This window comes from Hevea brasiliensis, chromosome 16 (assembly GCF_030052815.1).
Source record: "Hevea brasiliensis isolate MT/VB/25A 57/8 chromosome 16, ASM3005281v1, whole genome shotgun sequence".
NCBI classification, from domain to species: domain Eukaryota; kingdom Viridiplantae; phylum Streptophyta; class Magnoliopsida; order Malpighiales; family Euphorbiaceae; genus Hevea; species Hevea brasiliensis.
Window position 1 is genome coordinate 65,177,393 of NC_079508.1, and position 26,330 is coordinate 65,203,722.

The 26,330-nt window shown below is 35.9% G+C and overlaps 7 protein-coding genes across 9 annotated transcripts; 3 read left to right on the plus strand and 4 right to left on the minus strand.

Annotated features, from left to right (window-relative positions):
* Window positions 1–610: 610 nt before the first annotated feature.
* Window positions 611–3,928, plus strand: LOC110640283 (vesicle transport v-SNARE 13). Of its 2 annotated transcripts, XM_021791531.2 has the most exons (6): window positions 611–785; window positions 877–999; window positions 1,956–2,014; window positions 2,107–2,295; window positions 2,962–3,132; window positions 3,552–3,928. In XM_021791531.2, the coding sequence occupies exons 2-6, from the start codon at window positions 906–908 to the stop codon at window positions 3,699–3,701; spliced, it is 663 nt and encodes a 220-aa protein (XP_021647223.2). In that variant the 5' UTR covers window positions 611–785; window positions 877–905; the 3' UTR covers window positions 3,702–3,928. The 2 variants fall into 2 exon arrangements, with proteins under 2 accessions (XP_021647223.2, XP_021647224.2); XM_021791532.2 differs by lacking the exons at window positions 611–785; window positions 1,956–2,014 and having other exon boundaries at window positions 872–999.
* Window positions 3,929–4,304: 376 nt separating this feature from the next.
* On the plus strand, window positions 4,305–6,604 carry LOC110640284 (pentatricopeptide repeat-containing protein At5g15340, mitochondrial). Its single transcript, XM_021791534.2, has one exon. It carries the CDS (start codon window positions 4,611–4,613, stop codon window positions 6,513–6,515), a length of 1,905 nt encoding a protein of 634 aa, XP_021647226.2. The 5' UTR covers window positions 4,305–4,610; the 3' UTR covers window positions 6,516–6,604.
* A 461-nt stretch (window positions 6,605–7,065) lies between these two features.
* On the minus strand, window positions 7,066–11,880 carry LOC110640285 (uncharacterized). Of its 2 annotated transcripts, none has more exons than XM_021791536.2 (5): window positions 11,514–11,880; window positions 11,327–11,413; window positions 7,824–7,973; window positions 7,631–7,742; window positions 7,066–7,460 (listed from the first exon to the last, which is right to left on the minus strand). In XM_021791536.2, exons 1-5 carry the CDS (start codon window positions 11,724–11,726, stop codon window positions 7,426–7,428), a joined length of 597 nt encoding a protein of 198 aa, XP_021647228.2. In that variant the 5' UTR covers window positions 11,727–11,880; the 3' UTR covers window positions 7,066–7,425. The 2 variants fall into 2 exon arrangements, with proteins under 2 accessions (XP_021647228.2, XP_021647227.2); XM_021791535.2 differs by having other exon boundaries at window positions 7,545–7,742; window positions 11,514–11,876.
* Window positions 11,881–12,786: 906 nt separating this feature from the next.
* LOC110640286 (pectinesterase 31) lies at window positions 12,787–16,433 on the minus strand. Its single transcript, XM_021791537.2, has 6 exons — window positions 15,949–16,433; window positions 15,745–15,849; window positions 15,283–15,360; window positions 14,843–15,030; window positions 13,638–13,811; window positions 12,787–13,192 (listed from the first exon to the last, which is right to left on the minus strand). The coding sequence occupies exons 1-6, from the start codon at window positions 16,189–16,191 to the stop codon at window positions 13,030–13,032; spliced, it is 951 nt and encodes a 316-aa protein (XP_021647229.1). The 5' UTR covers window positions 16,192–16,433; the 3' UTR covers window positions 12,787–13,029.
* Window positions 16,434–17,000: 567 nt separating this feature from the next.
* On the plus strand, window positions 17,001–19,998 carry LOC110640288 (uncharacterized protein At5g39570). Its single transcript, XM_021791538.2, has 2 exons — window positions 17,001–18,452; window positions 19,618–19,998. The coding sequence occupies exons 1-2, from the start codon at window positions 17,355–17,357 to the stop codon at window positions 19,699–19,701; spliced, it is 1,182 nt and encodes a 393-aa protein (XP_021647230.2). The 5' UTR covers window positions 17,001–17,354; the 3' UTR covers window positions 19,702–19,998.
* A 374-nt stretch (window positions 19,999–20,372) lies between these two features.
* LOC110640269 (pentatricopeptide repeat-containing protein At5g66520-like) lies at window positions 20,373–22,356 on the minus strand. The gene has a single exon (XM_021791507.2). The coding sequence runs from the start codon at window positions 22,354–22,356 to the stop codon at window positions 20,857–20,859; it is 1,500 nt and encodes a 499-aa protein (XP_021647199.2). The 3' UTR covers window positions 20,373–20,856.
* Window positions 22,357–22,506: 150 nt separating this feature from the next.
* LOC110640270 (transmembrane emp24 domain-containing protein p24delta9) lies at window positions 22,507–24,999 on the minus strand. The gene is made up of 4 exons (XM_021791508.2): window positions 24,553–24,999; window positions 24,112–24,321; window positions 23,272–23,348; window positions 22,507–22,828 (listed from the first exon to the last, which is right to left on the minus strand). The coding sequence occupies exons 1-4, from the start codon at window positions 24,754–24,756 to the stop codon at window positions 22,684–22,686; spliced, it is 636 nt and encodes a 211-aa protein (XP_021647200.2). The 5' UTR covers window positions 24,757–24,999; the 3' UTR covers window positions 22,507–22,683.
* Between the last annotated feature and the right edge of the window lie 1,331 nt (window positions 25,000–26,330).

The window sequence follows — 26,330 nt, forward strand, 5'->3', positions numbered from 1 at the left end:
TTTTTTTTTTTTTTTTCCTGGGAATTTTGGAAATTTTATGCACTGTTATATGGAATTTGAGAAGCTATTTTCAAACAAATTCTGCCTTTTCCACCCCTCAGCCTATGCCTTCTATGTTAAGTAGCAGTTTTTGTTTTCCTCTTAATTTTTCCAATTAAAAAAAAAGTCCCTATAATATACTAGGAAAAAAAAAATACTGGATAATTCCCGCTTCCACAGAGCAAGTCTGGTGCACTTGAAAGAACTGCTTTCATTTCACGGTGTTTGGTTTTGTTATTTGAAAAAAATAAATAATTATTGAAAAATAATTAGATTATATTTGATTTGATATTTTTTTAAAAATAAGTAATTATTTAAAATATTTTTAAATAATTTAATATTTAATTAAAAAATATTGAAAAGTAATTTAATTAATTAAAATTATTAAAAAATATATAATAAAATATTTTAATTATTAAAAAATAATAATAATAATATTTAAAAAATTATTAGACTAATATAATTTTTACATGATTAAAGTAAAAACCTTGGTTTTCAAATAAGTAAGATAAATATTTTATAACCCAAACTAAATTCTAATTTAAAGTTTGACTGCTTATAATCCAAACCCAACGGCAAAATTCGCCTCGAAATTAATCATTTTACCTTTTCTTTCTCCCATTGTACACCATTCGATTCGCTTCCTCCCGGTACTATCGTTTCCTCAATTCTGAAGTTTGCAAATCACCACCTCCTTGAGGGGTCCCACTCCTGACTCCGGCTATCTTCGCCGGCGATCATACCAGGTTCTCTTCTGTACCTTTAATTTTTAATTCATTTAGTTTATCGTAGGATCTTAATTTTAGATTGACGGTTATTGATACTAAAATTTTCTAGATCGACCTTTCTGTTGAGAAATTGCAAGCATGAGTGAAGTATTTGAAGGATACGAGCGTCAATACTGCGAGCTCTCCGCAAATCTTTCCAGGAAGTGTACCGCAGCCGGTGCTCTTGATGGAGGTAAATTTTGTCCATAAAAGCAAAAAAGAAACGTCTTACTTGTTGCTCTTACTTGATCGCTGATTGATTCACCATGATGGAATCTTTTTAAAAGCTGATTTTGCGTTTTTATCTAAGGAAACTTTTACGTTATTAAATTAAGGACCAATTTTACTGTGTTTCTGAACCGATCAAATTGCACCATTCTAATTGGTTTCCGTGATTTTTATCTGTATGAACAATTTTTAGCAATCCTATGATAGGGTTGTGCAAGTATTGAGCTTTAGCACTGCAATTTGTGTGTACTTGAAATTTTCAAGCTTATTGAGCTTAACATTATCTTGGAAAATTCATTATTGTTCTGTGCTTAGGATTTCTATAGGATCCTTTTATTATTAAGAGTGTATTTGGCTAAAAAATTAAGGGTTAAATGTTATTCTCGTAAGTTTTAAAGAGGTAACCTAGGCCTCGCAAGGTTAACATTTTACCAATCAATAAAGCATAAATATTAATGAGGTGAAAAGTTAACGTAGTCTCTTTAAATTATCCAAACAATATTAATAAGGTTAAAAGTTATTAGGGTAATTACCCCTTGTTAACATCAAATCAAACACCTCATAAGTTAAACTTAATAAGCATCAGTGCTCACTAAATAAGTTTTATAAAAGTGAGAGGGACTTTGAAGTTATTCTAGGACATTGGGGGGCATATCTCATAGGAAAATGTTCAACATTTGATTCCATGGCAGAATTTCATTGCTTCAATTTAGTGCATATTTAAACTTCTCAATGTGCAACTTAAGAACTGTTTGTTGTATTTCAAGCTGCTATAAGTTCTGAGCATGTGTTTATCCAATGCACATTGTTTCATGTGCATCTTATTATTTTCCTTAATTTAAATTTCGAATTTTGATATTGTTTCCATTATAACAAAGACCATTGCATGCTTATTTTTGTAAAACACTGGTCATCCTGTAGAGCAAAAGAAGCAAAAGCTTTCTGAAGTTAAAACTGGGCTGGAGGATGCGGAATCTTTGGTATCTATATGACAATTTCATCAGAGAATTGATTTATGTTTTACTCCCCCTTTATCCTGGATAGTTAATGCATTCTGTTTATATCTTTCCAGATTCGTAAAATGGACCTTGAAGCAAGAAGTTTACAGCCAAATGTTAAGGCTGTCCTTCTGGCTAAGTTGAGGGAATATAAGTCAGATCTGAACAATTTGAAAAGTGAAGTTAAAAGAATCGCATCTGGTAACTTAAATCCAGCTGCCCGAGATCAGCTGTTGGAATCAGGAATGGCAGATGCATTGATGGTATGACTAGTTCTGTATATATATATATTTTTTAAGATATTCCTAGTTCCAAGTGCCATGGTGATTCATTTGTTGGTAATGAGCTTCACAGCTTGTAATAATGCTCTTATTCATTAGTAAAGCTTTGTTTTTTATCAGTTGCTTTCACTTTACAGGTTATCGGCAGATTCACATATTCTTCATTGTATATAATTCGCTGATGCTCTTCATAGTTATAACTGTTTATTTACATTTCTGTAGAAAATAAAGGTGTGCTAGGTTTGACCTACACTCAGAAAAAGGTTTTGGTTATCCAAATAGACTGTTGTGTGCATTCTTATCATCTTATTTCAGTTGCTTAAGTATTATATTGCACGCTGTTTCCCTTTTCCTTGAACACCCTTTCCCTCTTTCCATCTCTTCTGGTCGAGTGTGTTAAATTTATTCATGCAATTGTTCTGTTAAGGGTGCCAATGTAAAATCTCAACTCCTTGTTGCTTCTTCCTCTTACAAATGGCAATTTTAGTTGTCTATCTTTGTAATAGAGAACCACTGAGCTAAACTTTTATGCTACTTGTTATTGATCTCTTTAATTCTGCCATACAGTACTGAAACTCATCCTTTTTCCATGATTGTGTTGATTCAGTTGAGAATGCTTGAAACTTATGATTCATAAAACTGTAACAGGCATCAGCTGATCAAAGATCAAGATTAATGATGTCTACAGACAGATTAAATCAGTCCAGTGACAGAATTAAGGAAAGTAGAAGAACCATGCTGGAAACTGAAGAGCTTGGTGTTTCAATTCTTCAAGATTTGCATCAACAGCGACAGTCTTTATTGCATGCCCATAACACGGTATTCTTTCACTTTCTAGATTTTTCTGCTTATTTACAATTGATCCCAATAATGAAATCATTCTTTTTATTTTTACAGTCTATTGTGTGGTTTTACTGACACTGAAGCATTAGCATAGCACCTTTGGGTGCCAACCACATCTTTTTAATTATATTTCTGAACATTACAGCCTAATTAAGTTGTAGATTACTATTAATTGTATTTTTTTTTTCCATTTGTGCCTTGTTGTGTAATGGAGCTAGTAATACCAAGCCCAATAAGCCAGCCACATCTTTTTAATTATATTTCTGAACATTACAGCCTAATTAAGTTGTTGATTATTATTAATTGTATTTTTCTCCATTTGTGCCTCGAGGTGTAATGGAGCTAGTAATACCAAGCCCAACTGAATTTATTTGATGGTTTTCCCTTCCTTGCAGCTTCATGGAGTGGATGACAACATTGGGAAGAGCAAGAAAGTATTGATTGCCATGACAAGGAGGATGAACAGGAACAAATGGATTATTGGTGCTGTTATTGCAGTCCTTATTGTTGCTATCGTCTTGATCTTGTATTTCAAACTCAAATAAGCCAAGAACCTTCTTCTTGTACGTGCTAAGTGTTTTACGGGAACATGACTTCTTATTCTTATTCTTATTATTATTTCTGTTTCCCGTGGTTAATTGTGTGAGTTTGCCATCGAGTTCTGACATAAAGATATTTGCTTTTATCTACTGACAATGTACTTTTCATCCATTGTTATCCTATGGAATGGTTTTTGGGATAAACATTAAATATATATGGTCTTTAATCTCCATTTGATGTCTTTTTGGTCATGATCATTGTCCTGGAACAAATTGAAAGATGATTGAGAGTGGAAAATTATTTTCTGAGTTATTGAGAAAAGATTCAGTGCATAATATCTGGTGACCTAGCGAAAGTATACTTATTGTTCTTTCCGAGATTGTACCACCAGAATGATTGGTGATTTGCATTATCGTTTTTGGTCCATTTGCCGATGCCCTGTAGAAAGAAAAATGTTCACAGCCGGGAACTGTGGGATAGGGCGCTTGGCCTTGGGAAAGAAGTAGTGCTTTCAACGGTTAATAGCGACCCACTTGCAGTCTGCCTGGCCTTGCAGAATTGTATGGGCTAGCTTATAGATTGATGGACATTGGATGGATTGTGGGGGGGGAGGGGGGGGTTGGTGGTTTTTGAACTGCGAGATCTTTGTATTACAAGGGCAAAGAGGCATCAAGATACAGCGTATCCGAATCTCAACTGGAGTATTTCCTACCCAGTCTAGGGGAAGAGATATCTCGAAACATCATTCTAACTCAACCAAAGAAAACTCAACACATACAAAGGAAGACAAGAGGGCCTGAATTAGCCTTTACGACAGCATCAATCTCCCAATGAACAACCTTACGAGGATGGTAAATCGCGTTGAATAGGTTGGCACAATCAGATTCGACATCGAATGATCTGCCCTTTCATGAATGAAATGTCCGACCCACCTCCTCAATCCCTCATTACTCCCTCGCTATTTCCGCTCACTTCTCCGCTTATGCGCTCGCCAGTCCTCTCTCTCCACAGCCAAGAAACTCCACGCCATTATTCTCACCACCGGCATCGCCACCTACCCCAACACCTTTCTCCTCAATGCCCTCCTGCACGTGTATGCGCGTTGCGGCATTCCGCGTAATGCATGTCACCTGTTCAGCCAAATTCCCCAATCACACAAAGACATCGCCGATTGGACCTCCCTCTTAACCTGTCTTACAAAACACGGCGCCACCCCTGCAGATGGGTTTTCTTTGTTTAAAGAAATGCGCAGAGAAGGCCTTGTCCTTGATGATGTAGCATTGGTTTGCATGTCTAGTTTGTGTGCTCGTTTGGGGGATTTAGAGATGGGGAGGCAAGCGCATGGATGTCTGGTGAAAACGGGCTTAGGATTTAGTGTTAAGACATCTAATGCACTGATAAATATGTACGTGAAATGTGGATTAATGGGTGAGGCAAGAAGAGTTTTTAGTGAGATGGATGAGCGAAATGTAGTTTCATGGAGTGTATTATTGGAGGGAGTGGTGAATTGTGAGGGGGTGAAGAATGGCAGGGTGGTGTTTGATCAGATGCCTGTGAGAAATGAGGTTGGTTGGACCGTAATGATTGCGGGGTATGTGGGAAGTGGGTTTTGTAAAGAGGGGTTTTTTCTTCTATCTGAAATGGTTTTGGGGTTTAGGTTAGAGTTGAATTATGTCACTCTTTGTTCAATTTTATCTGCTTGTGCACAGTCGGGGGACGTGGTAATGGGGAGGTGGGTTCATGTTTATGCTTTGAAGACAATGGGAAGGGAGATGGATATCATGGTGGGCACGGCTTTGGTGGACATGTATGCAAAGTGTGGTCGGATAAACATGGCATATGAAGTTTTCAAGTACCTACCAGAAAGGAATGTGGTGGCGTGGAATGCAATTCTTTGTGGTTTGGCAATGCATGGAAAAGGTAAAATTGTATTGGATGTATTTCCCAACATGGTTCGAGAAGCTAAGCCAGATGATTTAACCTTTATGGCTGTGCTAAGTGCTTGCAGTCACTCCGGTTTAGTTGATGAAGGTCGTCATTACTTTCATAACCTTGAATCCGAGTATGATGTAACACCTAAAATCGAACACTATGCTTGTATGGTGGATCTTCTGGGTCGGGCTGGTTGTTTAGAAGAAGCAGAGATTTTGATCAAGAAGATGCCAATGCCTCTGAATGAGGTTGTTCTGGGATCCCTTTTGGGTTCTTGCAATGTCCACGGAAAGCTACAACTTGGTGAGCAAATTCTGCAGGAGCTGTCTCAGTTGGATCCACACAATACTGGATATCACATATTGCTTTCAAATATGTATGCTCTTGCAGGAAAGCAAGACAAGGCTATTTCCCTTCGACAGGTCCTTAAAAGCAAGGGGTTCAAAAAGGTGCCAGGAAGGAGTTCCATTCATGTTGATGGTCAAGTTCACCAGTTCATCTCTGGGGACAAATTACATCCTCAAATGCTGGAGATTTACCTGACCCTGGATGATATGATTCGAAGATTGAGATTGGCTGGTTATGTCCCTAATACTACCTCACAAGTTTTCTCTGGTTGTGATGGGAGAGAGGGTAACACAGAGGAGATGGAGGAGAAGGAACAGGCATTATTCTCCCACAGTGAGAAGCTGGCCGTCTGTTTTGGGCTCATAAGCACGAGACCTGGGTCGCCTCTTTATATATTCAAGAATCTACGCATGTGCCAGGATTGTCATTCTGCTATTAAAATTGCTTCTGAGATATACAACAGAGAAATAGTTGTGAGGGATCGCAATCGTTTTCATTGTTTCAAGCAGGGTTCGTGTTCTTGTTCTGATTATTGGTGAGCACAGCTGTAATATCTACATAATTAAACAGTTAAAATTCGTGTTAACGTTCTTGCACCAGATAATAAGATCTTGGTCAATTTTTGTCCCCTCGCTTTTAGCTCTGCATTAACACAGCAAGGGAACAATCAACCGGGGCAAAGGTCTAGTTTGTCTTCATGAATGTAAGGCGTGAGTTCTGATCCATGCTACTGAATTTATATATATAACTTTTGTAGTCATTAAGAAATTCTTTTTTAGTCCTCTTAACAAGAGTCACTGATATCTGCGTATATAAAGCTCAAGCTGAACTTCGCTGCTATCAGGGGACGTAGCTCAAATGCTAGAGCGCTAGCTTTTCATGCGAAAGGATCCACTGCATCTCCACTTTTTTTTGTTGCTTTTTTAAGTATTTCAACTGCAGAATAATGTCCCTTTTTCCTTGAAAAGGGCTCAATTTTCTTCTGCTGGTCTCTTACAAACGAAAATGAGCATTTTTTAAAGCTCTTCTAGCTTCAATGACGATAGCAATATTTGTAAGAAAAATGAGTTCATACATTTGATGCCAGACTAGCACAATAAAATGAATGCAAATGCCCATCTTAAAATTTTCAAGTACATATTCTTGCTCATGAAATTTTCAATTATCATTCTTGAATTTCAATACATCTGCTATATTCAAGTTGCTTCAATTAAGGATGTTAAAATAATGAATGCTTAACTACAGTCAAGGGGTTCTAGACCTCTCCCTCTAACATCCTCTCTTTCTTCTAGGTTCCCTGCTGTGCTTCACTAGGCTGCATTATGTGCCACCAGCTTTCACTTCTCTAATAAACCATAAGATCCAGTCAACAGCTCAAACAGTTAGACCTAATTCTTAGGTCTCTCCCTTATGAATTCACTATAATCTGCAAGCAAGCTACCATTAACTTTACGCTTCATGTCCTGCACCAATCTTCTCAGCACCTGTTCACAAAACACAAATGTTGTTATATATATATATATATATATATATTCAGTTAGACAATTTCAAGGGTTTTGTTGCCTAACCAACTCTGCAACGTTCCTGCGAATATCTTCAGGAATCAAAGCAAGCACAGGAGGAAGAACAAAGGTTATATTCATCTCTAATTGACCTTTAAGCCGGGTTCTTGTTCCTAATCTATCAGCATATAATGCTCCTTTTACTCCAAGGGAAAAATGAGATGGCTCAAGAACATTGTCAAGCCCTTCAAGTTGCCATCTTGTCTGCACAAGAACACGGGATAGGTCACAAGAATAAATTTACATGATAACTAACTACGCAATCTTCATTGATGAGAGCAATACAATATCGAGCTCTAGAACTTTTGTGATATTTTTGGGAACTCCTGGAGGGTAATCTCTTCCTCCTGATTTAGATCTCAACCTCATGTCTACAGTCGGCAAGACAGCAAGGAAAAAGAAATTAATGGGCAACATCTGAATTCTCCACTCATCCTGCAAAAATTAAGAGAGAGGACTCTTATTTTGTAAGACTGTACAGTGTACCTTACAACATTTTCCATCACAAATTGCATTGAAGTTATGCTATTTGAGACAGCATTGTATAAAATTAGAAATGAATTAATTGAAATATTCAAATGACCATTTATATATAAGTTTAGAAAATATTTGCTCTTGCAAAAGCCAGACAGGTTTTCAGATTGCAAGTAAATTTGCGGGCAGTTTAATTTGGTATTGCCAGACCAAGCTTGATACTTGCAGTATTGGATAAACCTGTAACTGAAGCCTTGACTCTTGTAAGATTCCTTGAAGATTGCAATTGGAAAGCAAATTTAGTGAAATATATATTCTATCTACTAACCATTTAACAGATCCTATTTCTTTTCCTTCTTGACAGGACTTTACATTAGGTTGAGCATTGCTAAATTACTCTCTTTCAACAAGTAGCTGTGCCTGTTACCTAGATACAAGGGCTTTTTTCCAAAAGGTGGCAACTAAAAAAAAAAATTATCAAAATGGGCGGCTTGAAAAGTATTTTGTAACACCCCAAAAATTTTAAATTTTATTATTTTATGAGTATTATTGATATTTTAATTTTATTTAAATTTTAAGAAATTATTTGAGATTTTTTGGATTTTAAAAATCGGGTTCGATTTTTCGAAAATATAAATTTAGATGATTTTTAAAAATTAATTCAAAGACCACGTGGCAAAATTAAAAATATATTTGGAGTCTACGAACTTTTTTGAGTTTTCTGAAATTTTTTTCGGAATTTTTGGACCTCGTTTTTGGTCCCGAGACAGAGTAAAAATTCAAAATTTTATATCCTGAATCGAACCGGCCGAATCGAACCGAACCGGATCAGACTGATCGAATCGGACCGGCCTTTTCTTTTTCTTCTTTCCCCTTCCTCCCTGTCTCTCTCTTTTTCTCTCGCCTCCCTCCTCAACGCCCCTTGCGCGTGAGACTTTTCGACTTCGCCAAAAGGTCTTGTGTCTAAACTCATCTATCGAGAGCTTTCCATAGACATCAAGAACACCGAAATACATCGAGCGGTTTGTCCAATTTTTGCGGGAAGTTTTAGCCCATTTTGACTTTCGTGCTAGATTTGAGTACGAGCACTCCACTCGTCGAGAGCTTCGGAGAATATAAATTTCAAAATTTTCCGTTTTGGTGGGTCCCGATTTTTCCGAGCATTAAATGAGCTTAGAAAATTCTGAAAAATTTATGTACTAACCCCATGTTGTGGGCTTGTGTAGGTATCCTCAATGGAAATTTGTGTTGTCAAATTATCGGAAAAGTCTCCGAATTGGACCGAGGTTTTGGCTACCCCATTGTCAATCGGCAAAGGTAAACTGAACCTTGCTTTTTCGTAATTTTCTAGTGCTTAAATAGGATTAAAAATTCATAAAATATAAAATTATGATTCTTATTGCAATAGCCTAGTAATATTGCTAAGGACCGCGGGGCAAAGTTTTAGAATTTTTAGGGCTTGTATGGGTAGTTTTTGCAAAAATGATCAATTATAAGGACTAAATTGAAATTTTACACATTGTGATGGATGACTGATTTGATGGGCCCAGGAGGGGCTGTGTGATGTGATTGAGTTGTGGATATATGGGTTGTGAATATAGAAGTGTGTTTTGAGCCCTTTTGCAGGTTGGGTAGGTCCTAGGTATAGGGAGACTATTTTATCTTTTCTTGTTTTGTATTGAGTCATTTTTATTAAATATTTGTAATGTTCTTGTCCTTCTCTAATGACCGTTGTCAAGTCTGTGAGTAAAATATTAATTTTAATTGTAATTTCACTATTATTATATGTTCAAGCATGCCCATGCATCACTTATATGCATATATCTATGTAGATAAATTTTAGGCACGATTTATGTTGCATTCATAACTGTGAAAGTGCCATGTATGTTGTTGTGGTAATTTGGAGCAGTGTGCGTGCATTGGCGTGCGTGTGATGTGGTGTGGACTATGGATAGGACGGGTAGACACGGCTTGAGATATTTAGACACGGCTTGAGTTCTTACCCGATTTGGTTTATTAAGCGAAAGTGAGTTCTCACCAGTTGGATTTTAGAGTGTATAGGGGATCAGCTCCCATATATTATGATTGATACTACTGGGTGTGTGAGTGCTCCAAATTATCTTTTTGATGTTTTGATGTGATATTATTGCTAGTGTTGCATTTCACTCTACATGGTGCATTAGTTTTAGATATTTATAGAAATTATTGTTAAAATTGATATTTTACTCTCAATATTTTGAGGATATTTTTGAGGTTAACCTGCTTTCTTCCTCGCAGGTTGATTATTAATGTTTGTATAAACTTGTTAAATCTTAGAATTTTCGCATGTGTTAGAAATGTTTATTTGATATGAGTCTGTAAACTAAATTATTATTTTGGACCTGTAATCTTAATATTCTACGCATGTTTGATGGATTGGATGAGGGAGCTGAGCTCCCATTTATTTTTATGCGGATGAGTATGTGGAGGGTGAGCTGAGCTCCCCAATTGAGTATTTATTGTGTTTACAGGTCGGGTGAGTCAAAAACTCCCCGTTGAAAGATCCATTTTATGGCCGGACTATGTCCGGTTGATTTCTTGAAATTGGGCCCAAATGGGCCTTAGAGTTGGGTTAAGTGAATATTTAGGCTTACTTTAGCCATAGATTAGGTCGTGACATATTTACTAAAAGTAAATCTAAGACACTCCACGCCAACCAAAACACCCCCCGTAAATACATTTCAAGTCACCCCCTTTTAGTAAATTTTTTTTTTTTTATGTTGCCACCTGTTGGAAAAAAAGCCCTAGATACTACTAGTAACCACACCAACTATACTAACTGGGGTTGGCTTAGTTGACTGACTTGAAAGTGGGGATAATCCCCAAGGGAACAGCCCAACATATCGGCTTGAGAGTTGAGACATCTATTAGATATAAAACCTGTTGGGGTGGGGAACGGTGGTGGACAGGAGAAAAGCGACCTCCCTATGTAGCTCATCCAATTAATATAAAAAAAAAAAAAACAAAAGGAAAAGAACATAGGGAGTGTCATAGGTTCAACGCTGGAAACCTTACCCCAAGAACCAAAAGAAAAGTAACACCAACGGGCATAGATTTGCTCTTATGGATGTTAATTGATAAACAAAGCTGATAAAATTCTATCTCTTTATTCACTTCATCTCATCAGTAAATTGAGCTTTTATTTATTTGGGGGAACTGAGGGAAAATCTAACAGCTTCTGAATCATTGAGAGAATCATACATATTGCCTACACAACGAACTCACTTTTTCTACAGAAAAAGTAAAGGAAATGAATAAATATATTTAACAATAACCTCATTAAGTAGTTGACTCCTACGTTTGTCAGGAAACATTGCTTTGAAAACTCTGGGCTTATCCTCCAAATATCTATCAAAGGAAGCCTGCAAAATCCAGCCACAGTTAAAGGCATTATAGTTTGGAGGGGGGAGGAGAGAGAGAGAGAGAGAGAGAGAGAGGAAGATAAGAGAACGGGTATTCTACTCCAGGAGACTCGTAGAGTGGGATATCAGTAGAGATTCTTGAAGAGTAGGTGGCAGGTTTGGTTGCCATCTGATTCTTGATAAATGGTTCAGCCAATGCATGGCATTGCCAATCTTTCTTCTTGAGCTTTCCCTTCCATTTCCCACTACTATAATGCCCAAGCAGCACCTGCGGCTGGCACGGAGTAAAAAAACTTGCCGCAATTTCACCCATTTTCCATCAACCCTTGTATTTCATTTTCATTTTAATTTCTCCATGAATGGTTGGTATTTGGTAAAGAAAAAGAAAACAAAGGTGCAAATCAATGAGGCTAAAAATGGCTGATAGATGAGAGGGATAGGGATTTGGAGATTTGGAAGTTGATAAACAGATAAGAATATCAGATTCTATTTGGCTTTATGTCTTAGTCCACTTGGCAATTTTCTGGTGATTAGCAACGTTGACACTTGACAGGGCCCAATTCATTTCACAGTGTCTTTACCTTTTCTATAGCTTTGTTTGTTTTGAGGATGGAGAGAAATGAATATAGCATAGGAAAAAAAAACTATATTTGTTGTTCATGTTTAAATATTAAAACAAACAAAAAAAAAAAAACTTACAATTAAATCTTTAAGATTTAACAAAATTCATAAATTAGTAATTTATGTAAGCTTAATAACGATTTGATCTTTAAATTTTATTTTTTTAATATTTTAGTTCTTATATTTTATTTATATTAATAAATTAGTCATTAAAATTTACTGTTCATAAAAATTAATTTATTAATAAAAATAAAATGTAAAGATAAAATTGTTAAACAGAATAAAATTTTTACCGAACTTACACTAAAATTAATTTGAGTTTTATTAAATCTTGAGCACTATATTGTAATTTAACCTAAAAATTGAGGAATGAAAAATTTTTCAATTACTCTTAAACCAAAGAAAAAGGAAAAATAAAATTTTTTTATGCACATAATTAATCAAGAGAATCGCAACTTATTTAAAAAGTTTATTTTTATTACACTTTAATCACATAATATGACTTTAATAATAATAAATTTATTGGATAAAAAAAATAATAAAATATAATAGAAGTAAGAACCTAATTTAGTTGTTTGGAAAAACCCTTAATTATTGCAAATTTGACAAATCATTGTGCTGTTAGAGAGCAGAGAAATAGACCGTTTGATGTGTACATCACCTCCCATCGAATGCTGTGAATAGAAATACAGTAATTAAAGTGATAAGTGTGCATATAACAATTGAATTCTATTTTAACATAATCCTAATACTTCAGCAAATGAAAATTTATTTATTATTTATCACTCATAAATTGCTAAAATGATAACATTGTCGAGACATCAAACACTTGAACAAAGAAATACCTTGGAATAAAACTAGTCGATCTTAAGATGCATAATAAGATATTTAGAGCTTGGAATGCTTCAGTACAAAAAAGAAAGCTACTCTCAATTTATTTGCAGGAAGCTTCTGTCTGAGATTGTTGGCTAATTTATCAGCTAAAGTTATAGCTTCTACGCAGAATATGGTATCCTCTGGGCCATTCTTTCAGCAAGCCATGGCCTTTCTGGATCAGGGTCAATGAAAAGATGAATGAGAAACTGTCCTGCTTCTTCTTCCATCAGTTCTCTGGCCCATGTCACTCGCTTTGACGGGCAACTACCTGGTCCATAACACCTGCATTTCCAATTAATGCAATCAAATTACATAAAAACATCTATTAACTAGTGCTACAGGAAGAAAAGAAACTAATTAGTGGCTTTTCAGGAGCCTCTACAGACAAGGACTTTTGTGATTAGTTAACACAAGGTAAACCAAACCAGTGGTGGAAGAAATCAGGGAAAGACTGAATCAGTGTTGGGTATCCATCCCCGCTTCTTCAATTTTTCTTCATTGGGTACAAAACAGAAAAGAAATCATCTCTCAAAATAGTACTTTCAGGAATCATCCAAAATACCCTAGACCTAGGCCTGCTAAAGTCAGATCACATATTTCATTGGAAGAAAATGTATTAATTCATTTTAAAAAGTTTCATATTAACAATTGCTCTCCAAAAATCCAAAGTGACAGAACTGCAAAAAAAATATATATATATATATATATATTATTTAACTAAATATACCTGTACTCATAAAAGCAAGCACTTCTCTCATTCTCAGCTTTGCCCCAGTTATTCCAGCCTACATGTCTGACACATTGATCCATATATGTATATGCAAAGACCACCCTTCCAAAGGGTCCCCATGGCCGTCCAAGATATGCATATGAAGTCCCTCCATTACCTGTGATCACACATCTGCAGAAATGCTGAACTTATTAAAAAACAGAAAATAAGGTATACCAAACATGATATAAACAGAAAATGCAGTACTCTGTGTGGGACTGTGGGGTGAAAAATCTGTGTGGGGTGAAAAAAACTGCTAGATTTAACAAGGGAAAAAAAATTGTTATGATGTGTGTTATAAAACCATTGTACTTCATTTGGGCAGAATCTACATTCTATGATGCCCATACCCTTCAAACTTAACCTCGAAATATCAGTGTCTGAATCTTGGACACATACCCTCACAGGATTCGAGCAAACTGTCCATCTTAAATAGGTTTTTGGAAGTAAAATCATATTTTTGGGCAACAAAGAACAGTATAAATTTAACTTCATAATACAATAAAACTAGGTAAATATCCTGCTTAGCAACTAAGCATATGCTTGTTGTCCAGACAAAGTGAGAGGAAAACAATAATTAATTAACAAAAAGTGTGATTTATAAGTTTATTTCCAAAGTAAAAAGCTATATAAAAAATGTAACTCTTCACAACTCCAGCTCGGGTAATAAAACCCAAAAAATGGCGTGATTAACTTTTAAGTTCAAATTGGACATTCTTTTACCCCCTCCAGAGAATGTTAATGCAACGATATAAACACATAGAGATAATTCAAAATGCCAACTTAAATCAACAAATTATAACCATTTGGACTCTGGAGACAATTGTATAAATTTCGATTTAATACTCAGTTCTACACAAGCACTACCTCATATATCATTCAGTTGAATTCATGATAACCAAATGAAGGATATAGATGCACAGACAAAGACCTATATACAACTTATGTCAAGTACTTTACCCAGTATTAGTTAAAGTGTTAAAGCCAGTTCATCTTAATTCAATGTTGGTTGATATAATTACCATTAAGAACATGAATGCTATTTAAAAAGCAAAATATTATTTAACTCCTATTGCAAAGCCAAGATCAGAAGCTTATAGGGAGGCAAAAATATAAGGAAAGGGAAAGGAAAGAGAGTGAGTGAAAGTCAATCAATCGCACACCTCAAGAACACATAACCAGTTGACTCCTGAGAAGATTTTCTGCTTTGTGCAGTTATGAAACCTGCAGACTTGCAGTGGATATGACAATGCTCCAAGAGGGCGGTGCTGTTCCCAAAAATGAAGTCCACACTTCCTTCAATATAGCAATCTTTCAGATACTGTTTTCCATAGTGAAGATACAGAGTATCCTGCATAACAATTCTATAAGACGGTATGTCGGGCCACAATGCCTATGCAGTTTATTAACTGTAAGTATTCATTGCCTCAATTTACGGACACAAAAGTGTGTAGCGATATTAATCTGAAAAATTCATTAGATATTACGATTTAAGACTCTTGGATACAACATATCCTTGACCAGAAGCCCCAAAATTTGAGAGTATTATCCAAGAAGTTCCTAAAAAAAAAAAAATGCAAATGAGACAGGTAAATATCCCTACCTGCCACCCTAGAAACCTACAATTATAGAAGGCACACCGATCAGCTGTCACCCGGATTGCCACTGCTTGACCTGAACCCTGGAAAAAGGGTAAAGATCAAAAACAGAAACAAAAAACAGGAGAGTTATCAAACAAATTGAAACGATTGATTTGAGCTATTTGAACACATGCACTTTTTTTTTGACGATATATAGAACACCTCGAACTATAAAATTCACAGCCTATAAGCTATGAAATAGACCTAAAAACTGATTAAAGAAATGGCCATAAAATGCTCAGTGTCCATATAATCAAATTCCCAGTTGTAAAATACTCATAAAACAAATCTAAAGGTTTAGCGAATCCAATGATTGATACTGAACAAAAACGCAAATTCCAAGCATTGATCACTAAATTGACAACATTAGAGCTTAGAAATGAAGGGGGCGAAAAAGCGATAGAACAACTAGAACAAAACTTTACCTCAGGAGAAGAGTTCTCAAAAGTGATGTTCTCAGCAATAAAATCTTCCCCTTCCACTATCACACTCCCACACCCAAACGTCCCCGTCCCAATCACCCTAGACGCCTGCAAAACAGAGAAAACCAAAACCTAACATCAGCAACATTGCCCGCGAAAACGTGTCAAGTCAACTACCTAAGTGAGTAGGAAAGGTACTGGGTGCACCTGGTGGTGTTCGATTTTGGTAGCGGTATTGTTCCAGGTGAGGACAGTATCCTCGGGACTTAAACCCGCGACGGTAATGAAGTTCTTAGTCTTAGGCACATAAACAGGCTGCCTGTACACCCCAGGCGCCACACGGATAACCGTCCGGCAAGTATTGCAGAGAGGCACGGCATCTATTGCTTCCTGCACAGTGGTGTGGTCACCGGATCCGTCCTGCGCGACGGTGAGCACTCTATCCGCCATTGATTAATGAGGCCTGTCGGTATCCAAAACACAGCTTTATAGAGAGTGTATGTATTTGAAACGGCGATGGGATCGATTGCGGACATACAACGCATGATAATAGGAAAAGGCTGATAAATGAATTAAATTGAATTTATTTATTTGTTGTTTATTGTCTGCGTTTTTCGTCGCTAATTTAACCTCTTTAGCTCTTTAAATTAATTTCATGACATTTAGTTTCCATAATTCATTTTAATTTGTTCTATTTTATTATATTTAAGTACTAACTGAATTTATTTTTAGGACTCCTCTTTTAAAATTTTTATAAAAAATTAAAAATTTATTAAATAATTTTATTTTTATAAAAAATATTAATAATTAATTAAAATATTTTTATATTTAATTAAAATATTTTTTATATTTAATTAAAATAAAAAATAATAATAATAAATAAGAATAAAATTAAAAAATAATTAATATTTTCTTAATTTCTTAAAAAAATAAATAAAATGAAAATTTGTTTGATTAAACACCACTTGAAATAGAAAATATATGATTATTCTGACTAATTAATAAAACATATGCTGAACTAAAATTGATATTTTTTAATTATTTAATTCGTTTTGATTTCTCCACATAATTTTTAAATACATAATCATTTAATCACAAATTTAAAAGGTTAAAAACGGATTATAAGTACATCTAGTGCAACAAAAATGGGTATTTTAAAAAAAAAAGTGCTGTAGCCTCAAATCATGAGGTGGGAAAGTTAAATTAAATTTCATAAGCTAATTTATATATTATTTAAAATAAAAAAAATTTTGCAAGTATTTAAAATAAAAAATCATTTATAAATAATGGTAAAATTTAATTCTCCATAACAAAGAAAAATCTAAATTATGGCAACAGAAAAAGACCACACAGAGCAGTGGTCCATGAGCGCATAAAAGGAAAAACCAATTAAACGTGGACCATGTCCGATTCGTGTCACTTATAGGAATCCACTTTTAAATGCGACCTGGCCCACCTAATCAAGACCACATAAAACGCCACCGAATTTGTCCGACAAAAGGAAACCCAAAACGCCGCCGTTTCAAGTGCAAACCCTATAAAATGGCCATCCTCTCCACACCTACCCCCTTTTCTTTCTCTGTTTTCTGGGGGAGCCATCTTGACTTGAAACAATGCCGTACTATTCGAGGAACGAAGACGACGTCCATGATTTCGACGAGTATGATCCGACACCATATGGAGGTGGATACGACATGGCCTTGACGTACGGACGTCCCATCCCACCGTCTGATGAAACTTGCTACCGACACAGCTCATCCGCCGATGAGATCGACTACGATCGCCCCAATTTCACCTCCTACGCGGAGCCCTCCGCCTACGCCGATGAGCATCTCCAGGAGGAGTACACTAGCTATGCCCGTCCCAAGCACAGACCTGGTCCTGCTCATGGCTTCACCCCTGGTGGGGAAGTATTTGTTGATGCTAAGCCTGAGCCTGCTTATGGGTTCCCACCTGGAGTGACAAGGCCTGGGTCCGATTATGGATCTGGTGGCTATGGCGGAACGCCCGATTATGAGAAGCCACCTAGCCAGGAATATGGTTCTGGGTACGGCCGGAGGCCAGATTCAGAATACGGATCTGGTGGATACGGCGGGAGGACCGAGTATGAGAAGCCAGCCAGCGAAGAATATGGATCGGGCTATGGCAGGAGGCCAGAATCGGAATATGGATCTGGTGGGTACGGCGGAAAGACCCAGTATGGAAGACCAACCAGCGAGGAATACGGATCCGGCTTTGGCCGGAGACCAGAATCAGAGTATGGAACTGGGTACGGTGGGAGAACCAATTATGAGAGGCCACCTGGTGAAGAGTATGGATCCGAATATGGTAGGAGACCTGAATCTGGGTATGGAGAGAGTACTGAACATGAGATTCCCAGTGCGGAATATGGATACGGATATGGGGGCAGGAAGGAGTCTGAGTATGGATCTGGGTATGGAGGGAGGAAGCAGTCTGAATATGAAGGTGGAGGATCTGAGTACGGAGATGGGTATGGGCGCAAGCCAAGCTACGGGGAGGAAGGAGGATATGGAGAGAGGACTGAGTATGGGAGGCCAAGTTATGGAGATGAACCACCGAGGAGGCCTAATTATGGGAGGCAAGAAGAGGAGTACGAGAGGCCAACTTATGAGAGGCGCGATGATGATGATGGTGAGTCTCGCAACAAGTATGGCTATGGTGGCGAAGAGGGTTATAGCCGCAAGAAATATGTAAGCATTCCAAACTTTGGACTCACTAATGTTTTCTGTGTATAAGTTAGTTGCAAGTTTATTAATTTCTATGCGTTGTGACACAACAGGAAATCATTTTTCCTTATTTTGTCCAAAAATGTCTATTCTCACATTTGATTTGTTGATTTCCGTTTGTCTAAACAATTACCAGGTGCATTTTATAATTTCTTCTAAAGCAATTGTCTTATATGCATTATTCTTTGTATGCTTGCTGTGTTTTTGTTTCCAAATATTAAAATTGCAACTTATTTTTTGTTGCAACGTAGTTCAATTATGGATTGATTATCGGACTGAAGGCTTTGAAGATTAATTAGGAGAAAAAGTCTTGTACGTAATCACAGACATAGTGTACTAATTCTTCTTTTCTATTTTTTCTTTTTCCAGTAAATAGTGTGCTTGGTTGTAGATTTGTCGGTTAATAAAACATAGTTGCTCAAATTGAGATTAGCTTGGGAACAAGTTGAAAAGTTTTGCTTGGGGCTAAAACCAGTTAGTTACCAATTCGATCAATGTGATATGAAAGTGAGCTGGGTTCTGGAATCCAATCTTTTAGGTGCAATTCATCTTGAAATAAGAGGTGCTTAGTCAATATTCATTTTAAAACTGGTCCTGGATGATTCATGGAGGATGCTTCTTTATTTTTATTTTTGTTTGCTAGTGAAACACTATAGGTTCCGGGCTTTCAGTTATCTATGAAGTAACATTTTCTGAACAGTTCCATAGCGCATAATGATTTTATTATCAAACAAATTTTAATTTTCTTGATGATTCTTTGTTCTTCACTCTCTGTGTACTACTCATTCTAAGTACAAACCCAGGAGATATGCCAGAGAAATTGTGTGCTTACAGTTTATGTTTGTATGCAACAAAAGTGCAGCATGAATGTCAGTACTATGTGGGCGTAGACCTAATTCGGCATCAACAATTCAAGTGCCACAGATGGTCTCCTATACCAAAAAAAAAAAAGGCTCATCAAAAGGGGAAAATGAAAGTTCTTGGATTTGATTTTGTCTGGTACCACATGTTGTCAATGAAAGAATTGAAGAATATATTTTCAGTTTCCTGTCTAAAGAGAATTGCTCTTATGCTATATGTGAAATTGCCATTACTGTCTTGTTTGGCTGACCATGCATGAAATTGGCAGGGAGATGATGACTCTGATGATGAAGAGAAGAAGCATCATCGCTACAAGCACCACCACCACAAGAAGCACCATGAAGACGAGTGATGGAGCCGTTGTTAACTTGTTATTGGGACTCATGCCCATTATTGGCTACTAAATAAAGGATCAAGGCATGTTTCCTGTTTAATGGTCGTTTTGTTTTGTGTAAGAGTTCTTTGTCAACTTGTGTGTTTCCCCTAGCGTGATGCATCATCTGTTGGTATTCATGCCCCTATTAGCTGCTACGGCGTGTTTCGTTTTTAATGGTGCTTCCGCTGTGCAATCCATGTGAAATATCTACTGTGTTATTTGGTATGTTCTCCTAAATAAAATCCTGAACCTGTGAGTTTGGAATGTTTCTTAGATTGGGCCGTTGCTGATGAATTGTTGACAATGAAATGGCTGGAATTTCATTAAATATGCTAGCGTAAAAAGTGGAATGGGGATAACATCTCTCAACTGATGTCTCCGGTGCTATGCGCTGGTAGTGGGAAATACCCATGTTTCTGTCCGCCATCAGCGTTGACTAGCCATTGCAAATTGCGATGATATATACGATTATCCGACTCAAGCCTTCCAGCTTGGCCCTTTGCCTTACCATAAGTTAATGATCCATTTGCATGGCTAAGCCACTAGAACATTTATTTCGTCTTCCACTATACAAAGTTATTATAATAATTTTACTTAAGAAAGTAACCAAAAAGATTGGTGATTCCTTTAAAAAAAACTAAAAGAAATAAATTTTAAAATAATAGTTGTATTGAAATTATGATCTTTGTTTCTACAAGGAAAAATGATAACAATCTAATTTCAAATTTAATTAGAAGTAGAGAGACAGGAAAAAAGAAATATAATATTCCATCTCTTCAGAAGTCCTCATTTTCTTCCTCCTTGATAAGGAGAAAATAAATATGGAAATCCAAAAGGCGCCTGTCCACCACGCTGTACAGTATTGCTCCTACTTGCCATCATTCGGTTCATCTACCAGCAACTATTAAATATGAATGTGATTGTAGAACTCATCAGCAACTGTTTGATGATACATATCCTGAAGTGTCAGTTCTCAGCAACCGTTTGATGTATAAATTTCACATGACTAACAGCCCTATTTGGTTCTGATATTTGTTGGATCCACAACTAAAATCAGCCGAAAACACATTGAAGATAGAGAGGACACAGGATCTTGTCTCCCTCGTATCTTTAAATAAAACACGTAGAGTTTTATGCTCCCACCCAACTGCACCCTGGATTTTTAATTGCTCCACTTTCCTGCATTGCTTGCCGTATATCATTTGCTTCGGCTGTACGACCTGAAGCAACATATATATCACGAAGGAGAATATAGTATCCTCCTACATGTGGTTTCAACTCCAACAGCTTCTTCACAACCCTCTCTGCCATATCGACATCGGCATAGATTCTGCAAGCTGCAAGCAAAGCTCCCCAAACAACATCATTACTGGGTATTGGCATGCTGACTATTAATTCATAAGCCTCTTCTATCCGGCCTGCCCTGCCTAACATGTCTACTACGCAACCATAATGCTCAACACTTGCCTCAATTCCGAAGTCTCTCTGCATGCTTTGAAATAGCCTGTACCCTTCGTCAACCAATCCCTTGTGTGCGTATGCTGTTAAAAGAGCTAAGAATGTCACTCTATCGGGTGCAACCCCCGAATTCAACATACAGCTAAACAATCCAAACGCATCTTCAACATAACCATGGTTTGCACATGCAGAAATCATTGAATTCCATGTAATCAAGCTCTTCCTGTTCATATTATTGAAAACATGCCATGCTCTATTTATACTACCACACTTTGCATGCATATCAATCAAAGCATTGCAAAGTGAAACCATCCACCCAAACCCATTCTCATCAATATACGAATGCACATTAATTCCTGTTTCCACATCACCCAAATTTGTACATGCTGAAATCACACTAACTATAGTGACCTCATCTGGTCTCACTCCAGCATCTCTCATCTTCCAAAACAAGTCTAATGCCTCCCTTGAACGCTTAGCATGTGAATACCCAGAAACCATAGCAGTCCAAGAAACCACATCCTTCTCTGGCATGTCATCCAAAACCTGCCTAGCAAGCTCCAGTTCTGTAGCCCTCAAGTGCGCCAGAAGCAAACCAGACCATGATATGACATCTACCCCCACTGTCTCATTAAAAACCCTCCAAGCTGCTGCTGGACTCCCCTTCACCGCATACAAATGAATCAATGCATTTTGAACAAACAAATGGGAGCAAAACCCATGCTTCAACACTGTCCCATGTATCTCATCATACTCCATGCCTAAAGGCAAGTTATGAATTTTATGCAATTTAGATCGCGCTTTTATCAAGAAATTGAACGTAAATTCATCCGGATCAACACAGTTTTTCCTCATTTGATTAAACAAATGGACTGAATAAGAAGGAGACGAGCTTTTAGTGTAGCCACGAATGATGGTATTATAGAAGAAAGTGTTTGGTTGGGGCATTTGATCAAACAAGCGGTGAGCGTAGGGTAAATCACCCGAGGGTGAGACTGCAATAAAGCGGAGCATTTTACCAAGGATAACGGAGTGGCTGTGGAGGTTAGTAAGGATGGCGCGAGCATGAATTTGCTTAAGGCTGTTCATGGACTGGCAGGTCTCTGCCATGGAAGCTAGAGTGGCCGCGAGGGTGAGTATTGGCTTGCCATGTTGCTGGCCTTGGGGGTACATTTAGGTAGCTGATAGTAACTTATTTTTGTATTTGGAAGGGAGCGACCGTTCTTTGAGGCTGAAGCTGTCAAGGTTGTCGTATGGAGTTTGATTTTAGTGAGAGGAGAGCTCAAGGATATAATTAACATTCAAATTACAGACCAAGAACGATTAAAATGGGAAAATTTTCTCTTATATTAATTGCTCTGCACTATCAATAATAGCCAATTGATAAATTGGTCTGTAACATACAGCCCTCGAAAATGTAAAATTGAGGATACGAATAGTAAACATTTAAATACTGCGCAATTAAGAGTTTGAAGAACATTGGATACTGTCAAAGCAAAATTAGAGGAGCTTCTTCCTCTCGAAATATGTCTTCAGGTGCCACAATTGTAAACCAGCCACTGATAAACAAACCACAAGTGAAAGGAAACTAAGGCCAGCCATTTGGGAGTTTGTTGATCTATTTAGTTGTTGCATTTCTTCCTCCCTGAAACATCAAAACACAAAGTGAAAACTAAAAATTGAAAAAAAAGGAATATTGGATAAGATTTTTCAAACAAAAGCTAGGCCTGTATGGTTTAACTTTAACCCTTGTTCTGCAACATGCAAGCAGCTAACAAATCAAGTAAAAGGGAAATTAGTCTACCCAGACTAGCATCCACATTTAATGATTTGTATCAAAATAAAGCACTTTATGCTTTCAATGGTTGAAACTTTCTTTTGACTCCAAATGATTCCTGCTCCTCTTTATGCGGAAAACATAATAATGACACTATAAAATATCAACTGTAATATATTGACAGAATCAAAGTGCATGTCATACAAGGCCCACCTATCCAAAAGTAATACATGTTGCTTGTAGTAACCATGGCATGAATTTGCACACAATAATAAAAGGAGTGAGCTAAGTATAAGTTATTGCATTCATACCTCTCACGAAGATAAAATATCTCATCATGAATAGATGTAACTGTGTCATACAATTTCTTCAACTCAAGTTCCATAATCTAGCACAAGAGATGAAAATCATACATTAACTAAACCTCTTAAAATTCAAATCTCATAGAGTAGTCCAATAAGATGTCAAAAGCACATGGTTCCTAGCATTCATTGGAAGATTAGATTATTTCCATCCAACAGATGAGCCATCTCATTACAAAGAGCAGAGCTCACTCATAACTAGCATCCAACATTCCAAGAAAAAAAAAAAATTGCCAGCAAAGCCAATTTAAAAAGGGGCAAAAAAGATCATTAGCCTTCAACATCTTGTTGCTAAAATTTGATGGAAGATCAATGGCTTAAATACAATTCAATAACTCAAATATAATTATTATTGGTTCACCATCTATCTACAGTATTACCTCCAGGAAAATTCTTGGTTGCACCAAGGTATAGAAACTATTTTACATACCCAATCAACCAGAAATTAATAAATCATGTTTTGTAGAGGCATCCACCAATGATACGTAAATTATTCATTGGATGTGTGCACACAAGAAGTTTCCTACATTCCAATAAGAAGCATGCATATCATTGTTTAAATAACTCATAAGAATAATGATATCATTGAAATTTACAAGAAAAAGAAACTTCATCTCTTAAACCATTAAAAGAACACACACACACTAGTACTCAGACCACATAAAGCAAAATTTGTTAGAAGGAATGGATGAAAGCAGCTCCTTCAATTACTGCTGTAAAACATATCCAACCTCCAACAAAACAAATAAACATCTGAAATAAACAAAGCAAAGGCCAAGCATTACTCACTTCAATTTGTCCTTTCTTAGCAACTTTAGACCAATCCTTAGCAGAAACGCCAGTTTTCCACTCAAAATCAACCGTCACTGTGATTTCTTGCCGGTGTTCATTGGCCCAAAAACAAGTACTGTAGTCACCAGCCTCAGCGGCAGTAAATGCAAAATTACCCGAATCGACATGATCCCCATAATGATAAATGCTCCCATATGGCGATGTCACCTATATCAAACCATTATAATCCCCAACAAATTAGAACCATAACAAATGGCATTCCTTCCCCAACATGCAAACTGTTTCCATTAACCAAGTAAAAAAATCTTTAAGCGATCGATTTTCCTAGAAATATATAAGCGCAAACCCAGATATAAAAAAATACATAAAATGTACAAACCCAGATAAAAATACATGAAAAATTATGTATTTAAAAATAAAATAGAATTGGGGTTTTACCTTAACGATGAGCTTATGGGAATCAGGAACAGGATTACCTTCGTTGAGATTAACAACGCTATACTTTCCAACAGTCATTGAATTGCTCTTTATATCCTCCGATATGCATTTGGTTTGGCCTGAATTCATATCAAACCGCATTGATTCCGCAATTGTGAAAATAAATCCTATAGCAATCATCATTAAAAAATTTAATTTTGCCATTTATGAATTCTGGAGAACTGAGATTTTATAGATTCAAAGTATTGGAGATTATAAGGAGTGAGATCTGTTTCTATATATTGTTCGTGTCATGTCCGAGAAGGCGAAACGAAATGCCTGGCTTTTTGTTAACGGAGCCTAACGATGCTACACTAACATTTTGCTATGGAACGTGGCATTTTCTCCTTCTGATGCATAACATTCTAAATATATTTTCACAAGTAGGAGACCTTTTCCAACTTATTTATGAAAGATACACTCAAGTTGTATATAAGAAAAATAAGAGAGCTCTTCCTTCCAGCATCCCATTCCCAAATCCCAAATGCTTGTAGATGATACATACATACATACATACATGAGAATATTTAGTAATATTCTAAAACCCTTAGGTTAGGTTTCGTTGGGATTCTAAATTTTAAATTTTAAATATTTTATTTAAAGTTTATAAATTTAAAATTTTTTTATTAAATTAATAAAATTTTTTTATAAAAGTGTTTAGAAATCTTAATATTATATAGAGTTTAAGCATTTAATTATAGTGATAATATTTTATTTTTTAGTGAGTTAATTTGATATAAATAAATTAAAAATATATGTGAAATATCTAAAATTATTTTTAAAATATTTAAATAATATATTTAATTCAAATCTAAATCTACAGAATCAATCCCTACAGGAAAATCATTAAATTACACCTTGTCCTTGACCTAACAAGTCATTTTCATCTACTTGTTAGGTGTTTGCTGCCATTTATTATTGAAATTTGAACCAACAGTTTTGGTTAGCTTAGCTATATCAATTGTTGTATTCATTAGTTGCTGGTGTTAGTAATAAATTATTATTATTATAATAATTTGTATGGTTTTTGTAATTTATCTTATTTAACGGTTTTTCATGTTTTTTCAATAATAACTATTAATTAAAATTTAACTTAAAAGAGCCAATACCATTTAAGATTTTAAGCATTTAAAATAATTAAAAAAAATAATTTTAAATTGAATGATTTTTATTTTAATGATATTAAAATTATTTTTAAAATTATGAAATTTTAAATCCTTTATCCGTGCAAACATCTGTCACTAGCTGGACCAAATTTTGTCCACAGTGTATTGGTGGACCACTAGGAAATTCCAAAGATCAAACCACGACAATTTCTGCTAGACATCAGGTGTGTTCAGCCATATTAGCTACTTCCAGGCTTGTTATTTTATAAGCTGTTTTGCTAACAGTTTAGTATTGTTTATCAGTAATTAATCATTTATATAATAATTTAAAATATAAATATTTAATAAAAATAATTATTTAATTAATTATTAAATATGAAAATATTAATATTATCTTTTTAATTTTAATTAAAATGTTTTTTGATTTTCAAAAGCTAGGAGGGTAACATTTTATGAATCATTATTTTTATTTTTAAATTTTTTTTTTAGCTTTATGAATTTTGGCTATAGGTGTTGTTATTTAAAGGACTTATATCACATATGGTATTTTTTAAGAGATTATTGTTATTAGTATTATATAAATGAATCTCATTTTTAGCATCTCATGTATTGACCATAAAATTTATTAAAAGG

Excerpts from the sequence above, each read along its gene's own strand:
- LOC110640283 (XM_021791531.2), top strand. The coding sequence starts at position 906 with ATGAGTGAAGTATTTGAAGGATACGAGCGTCAATACTGCGAGCTCTCC. Across the intron at positions 1,000-1,955 it reads AGCCGGTGCTCTTGATGGAG|AGCAAAAGAAGCAAAAGCTT; the intron begins GTAAATTTTGTC and ends GTCATCCTGTAG. Across the intron at positions 2,296-2,961 it reads GAATGGCAGATGCATTGATG|GCATCAGCTGATCAAAGATC; the intron begins GTATGACTAGTT and ends AAACTGTAACAG.
- LOC110640284 (XM_021791534.2), top strand. The coding sequence starts at position 4,611 with ATGAAATGTCCGACCCACCTCCTCAATCCCTCATTACTCCCTCGCTAT.
- LOC110640285 (XM_021791535.2), bottom strand. The coding sequence starts at position 11,726 with ATGGGTGAAATTGCGGCAAGTTTTTTTACTCCGTGCCAGCCGCAGGTG. Across the intron at positions 7,974-11,326 it reads GGAGTCAACTACTTAATGAG|GATGAGTGGAGAATTCAGAT; the intron begins GTTATTGTTAAA and ends TAATTTTTGCAG. Across the intron at positions 7,743-7,823 it reads AAGTTCTAGAGCTCGATATT|ACAAGATGGCAACTTGAAGG; the intron begins GTATTGCTCTCA and ends GTTCTTGTGCAG.
- LOC110640286 (XM_021791537.2), bottom strand. The coding sequence starts at position 16,191 with ATGGCGGATAGAGTGCTCACCGTCGCGCAGGACGGATCCGGTGACCAC. Across the intron at positions 15,031-15,282 it reads GTAGGTTTCTAGGGTGGCAG|GATACTCTGTATCTTCACTA; the intron begins GTAGGGATATTT and ends ATTGTTATGCAG. Across the intron at positions 13,193-13,637 it reads GCTTGCTTTTATGAGTACAG|GTGTTATGGACCAGGTAGTT; the intron begins GTATATTTAGTT and ends TTGGAAATGCAG.
- LOC110640288 (XM_021791538.2), top strand. The coding sequence starts at position 17,355 with ATGCCGTACTATTCGAGGAACGAAGACGACGTCCATGATTTCGACGAG. Across the intron at positions 18,453-19,617 it reads GTTATAGCCGCAAGAAATAT|GGAGATGATGACTCTGATGA; the intron begins GTAAGCATTCCA and ends TGAAATTGGCAG.
- LOC110640269 (XM_021791507.2), bottom strand. The coding sequence starts at position 22,356 with ATGTACCCCCAAGGCCAGCAACATGGCAAGCCAATACTCACCCTCGCG.
- LOC110640270 (XM_021791508.2), bottom strand. The coding sequence starts at position 24,756 with ATGGCAAAATTAAATTTTTTAATGATGATTGCTATAGGATTTATTTTC. Across the intron at positions 23,349-24,111 it reads CTAAGAAAGGACAAATTGAA|ATTATGGAACTTGAGTTGAA; the intron begins GTGAGTAATGCT and ends CTCTTGTGCTAG. Across the intron at positions 22,829-23,271 it reads ATATTTTATCTTCGTGAGAG|GGAGGAAGAAATGCAACAAC; the intron begins GTATGAATGCAA and ends TTGATGTTTCAG.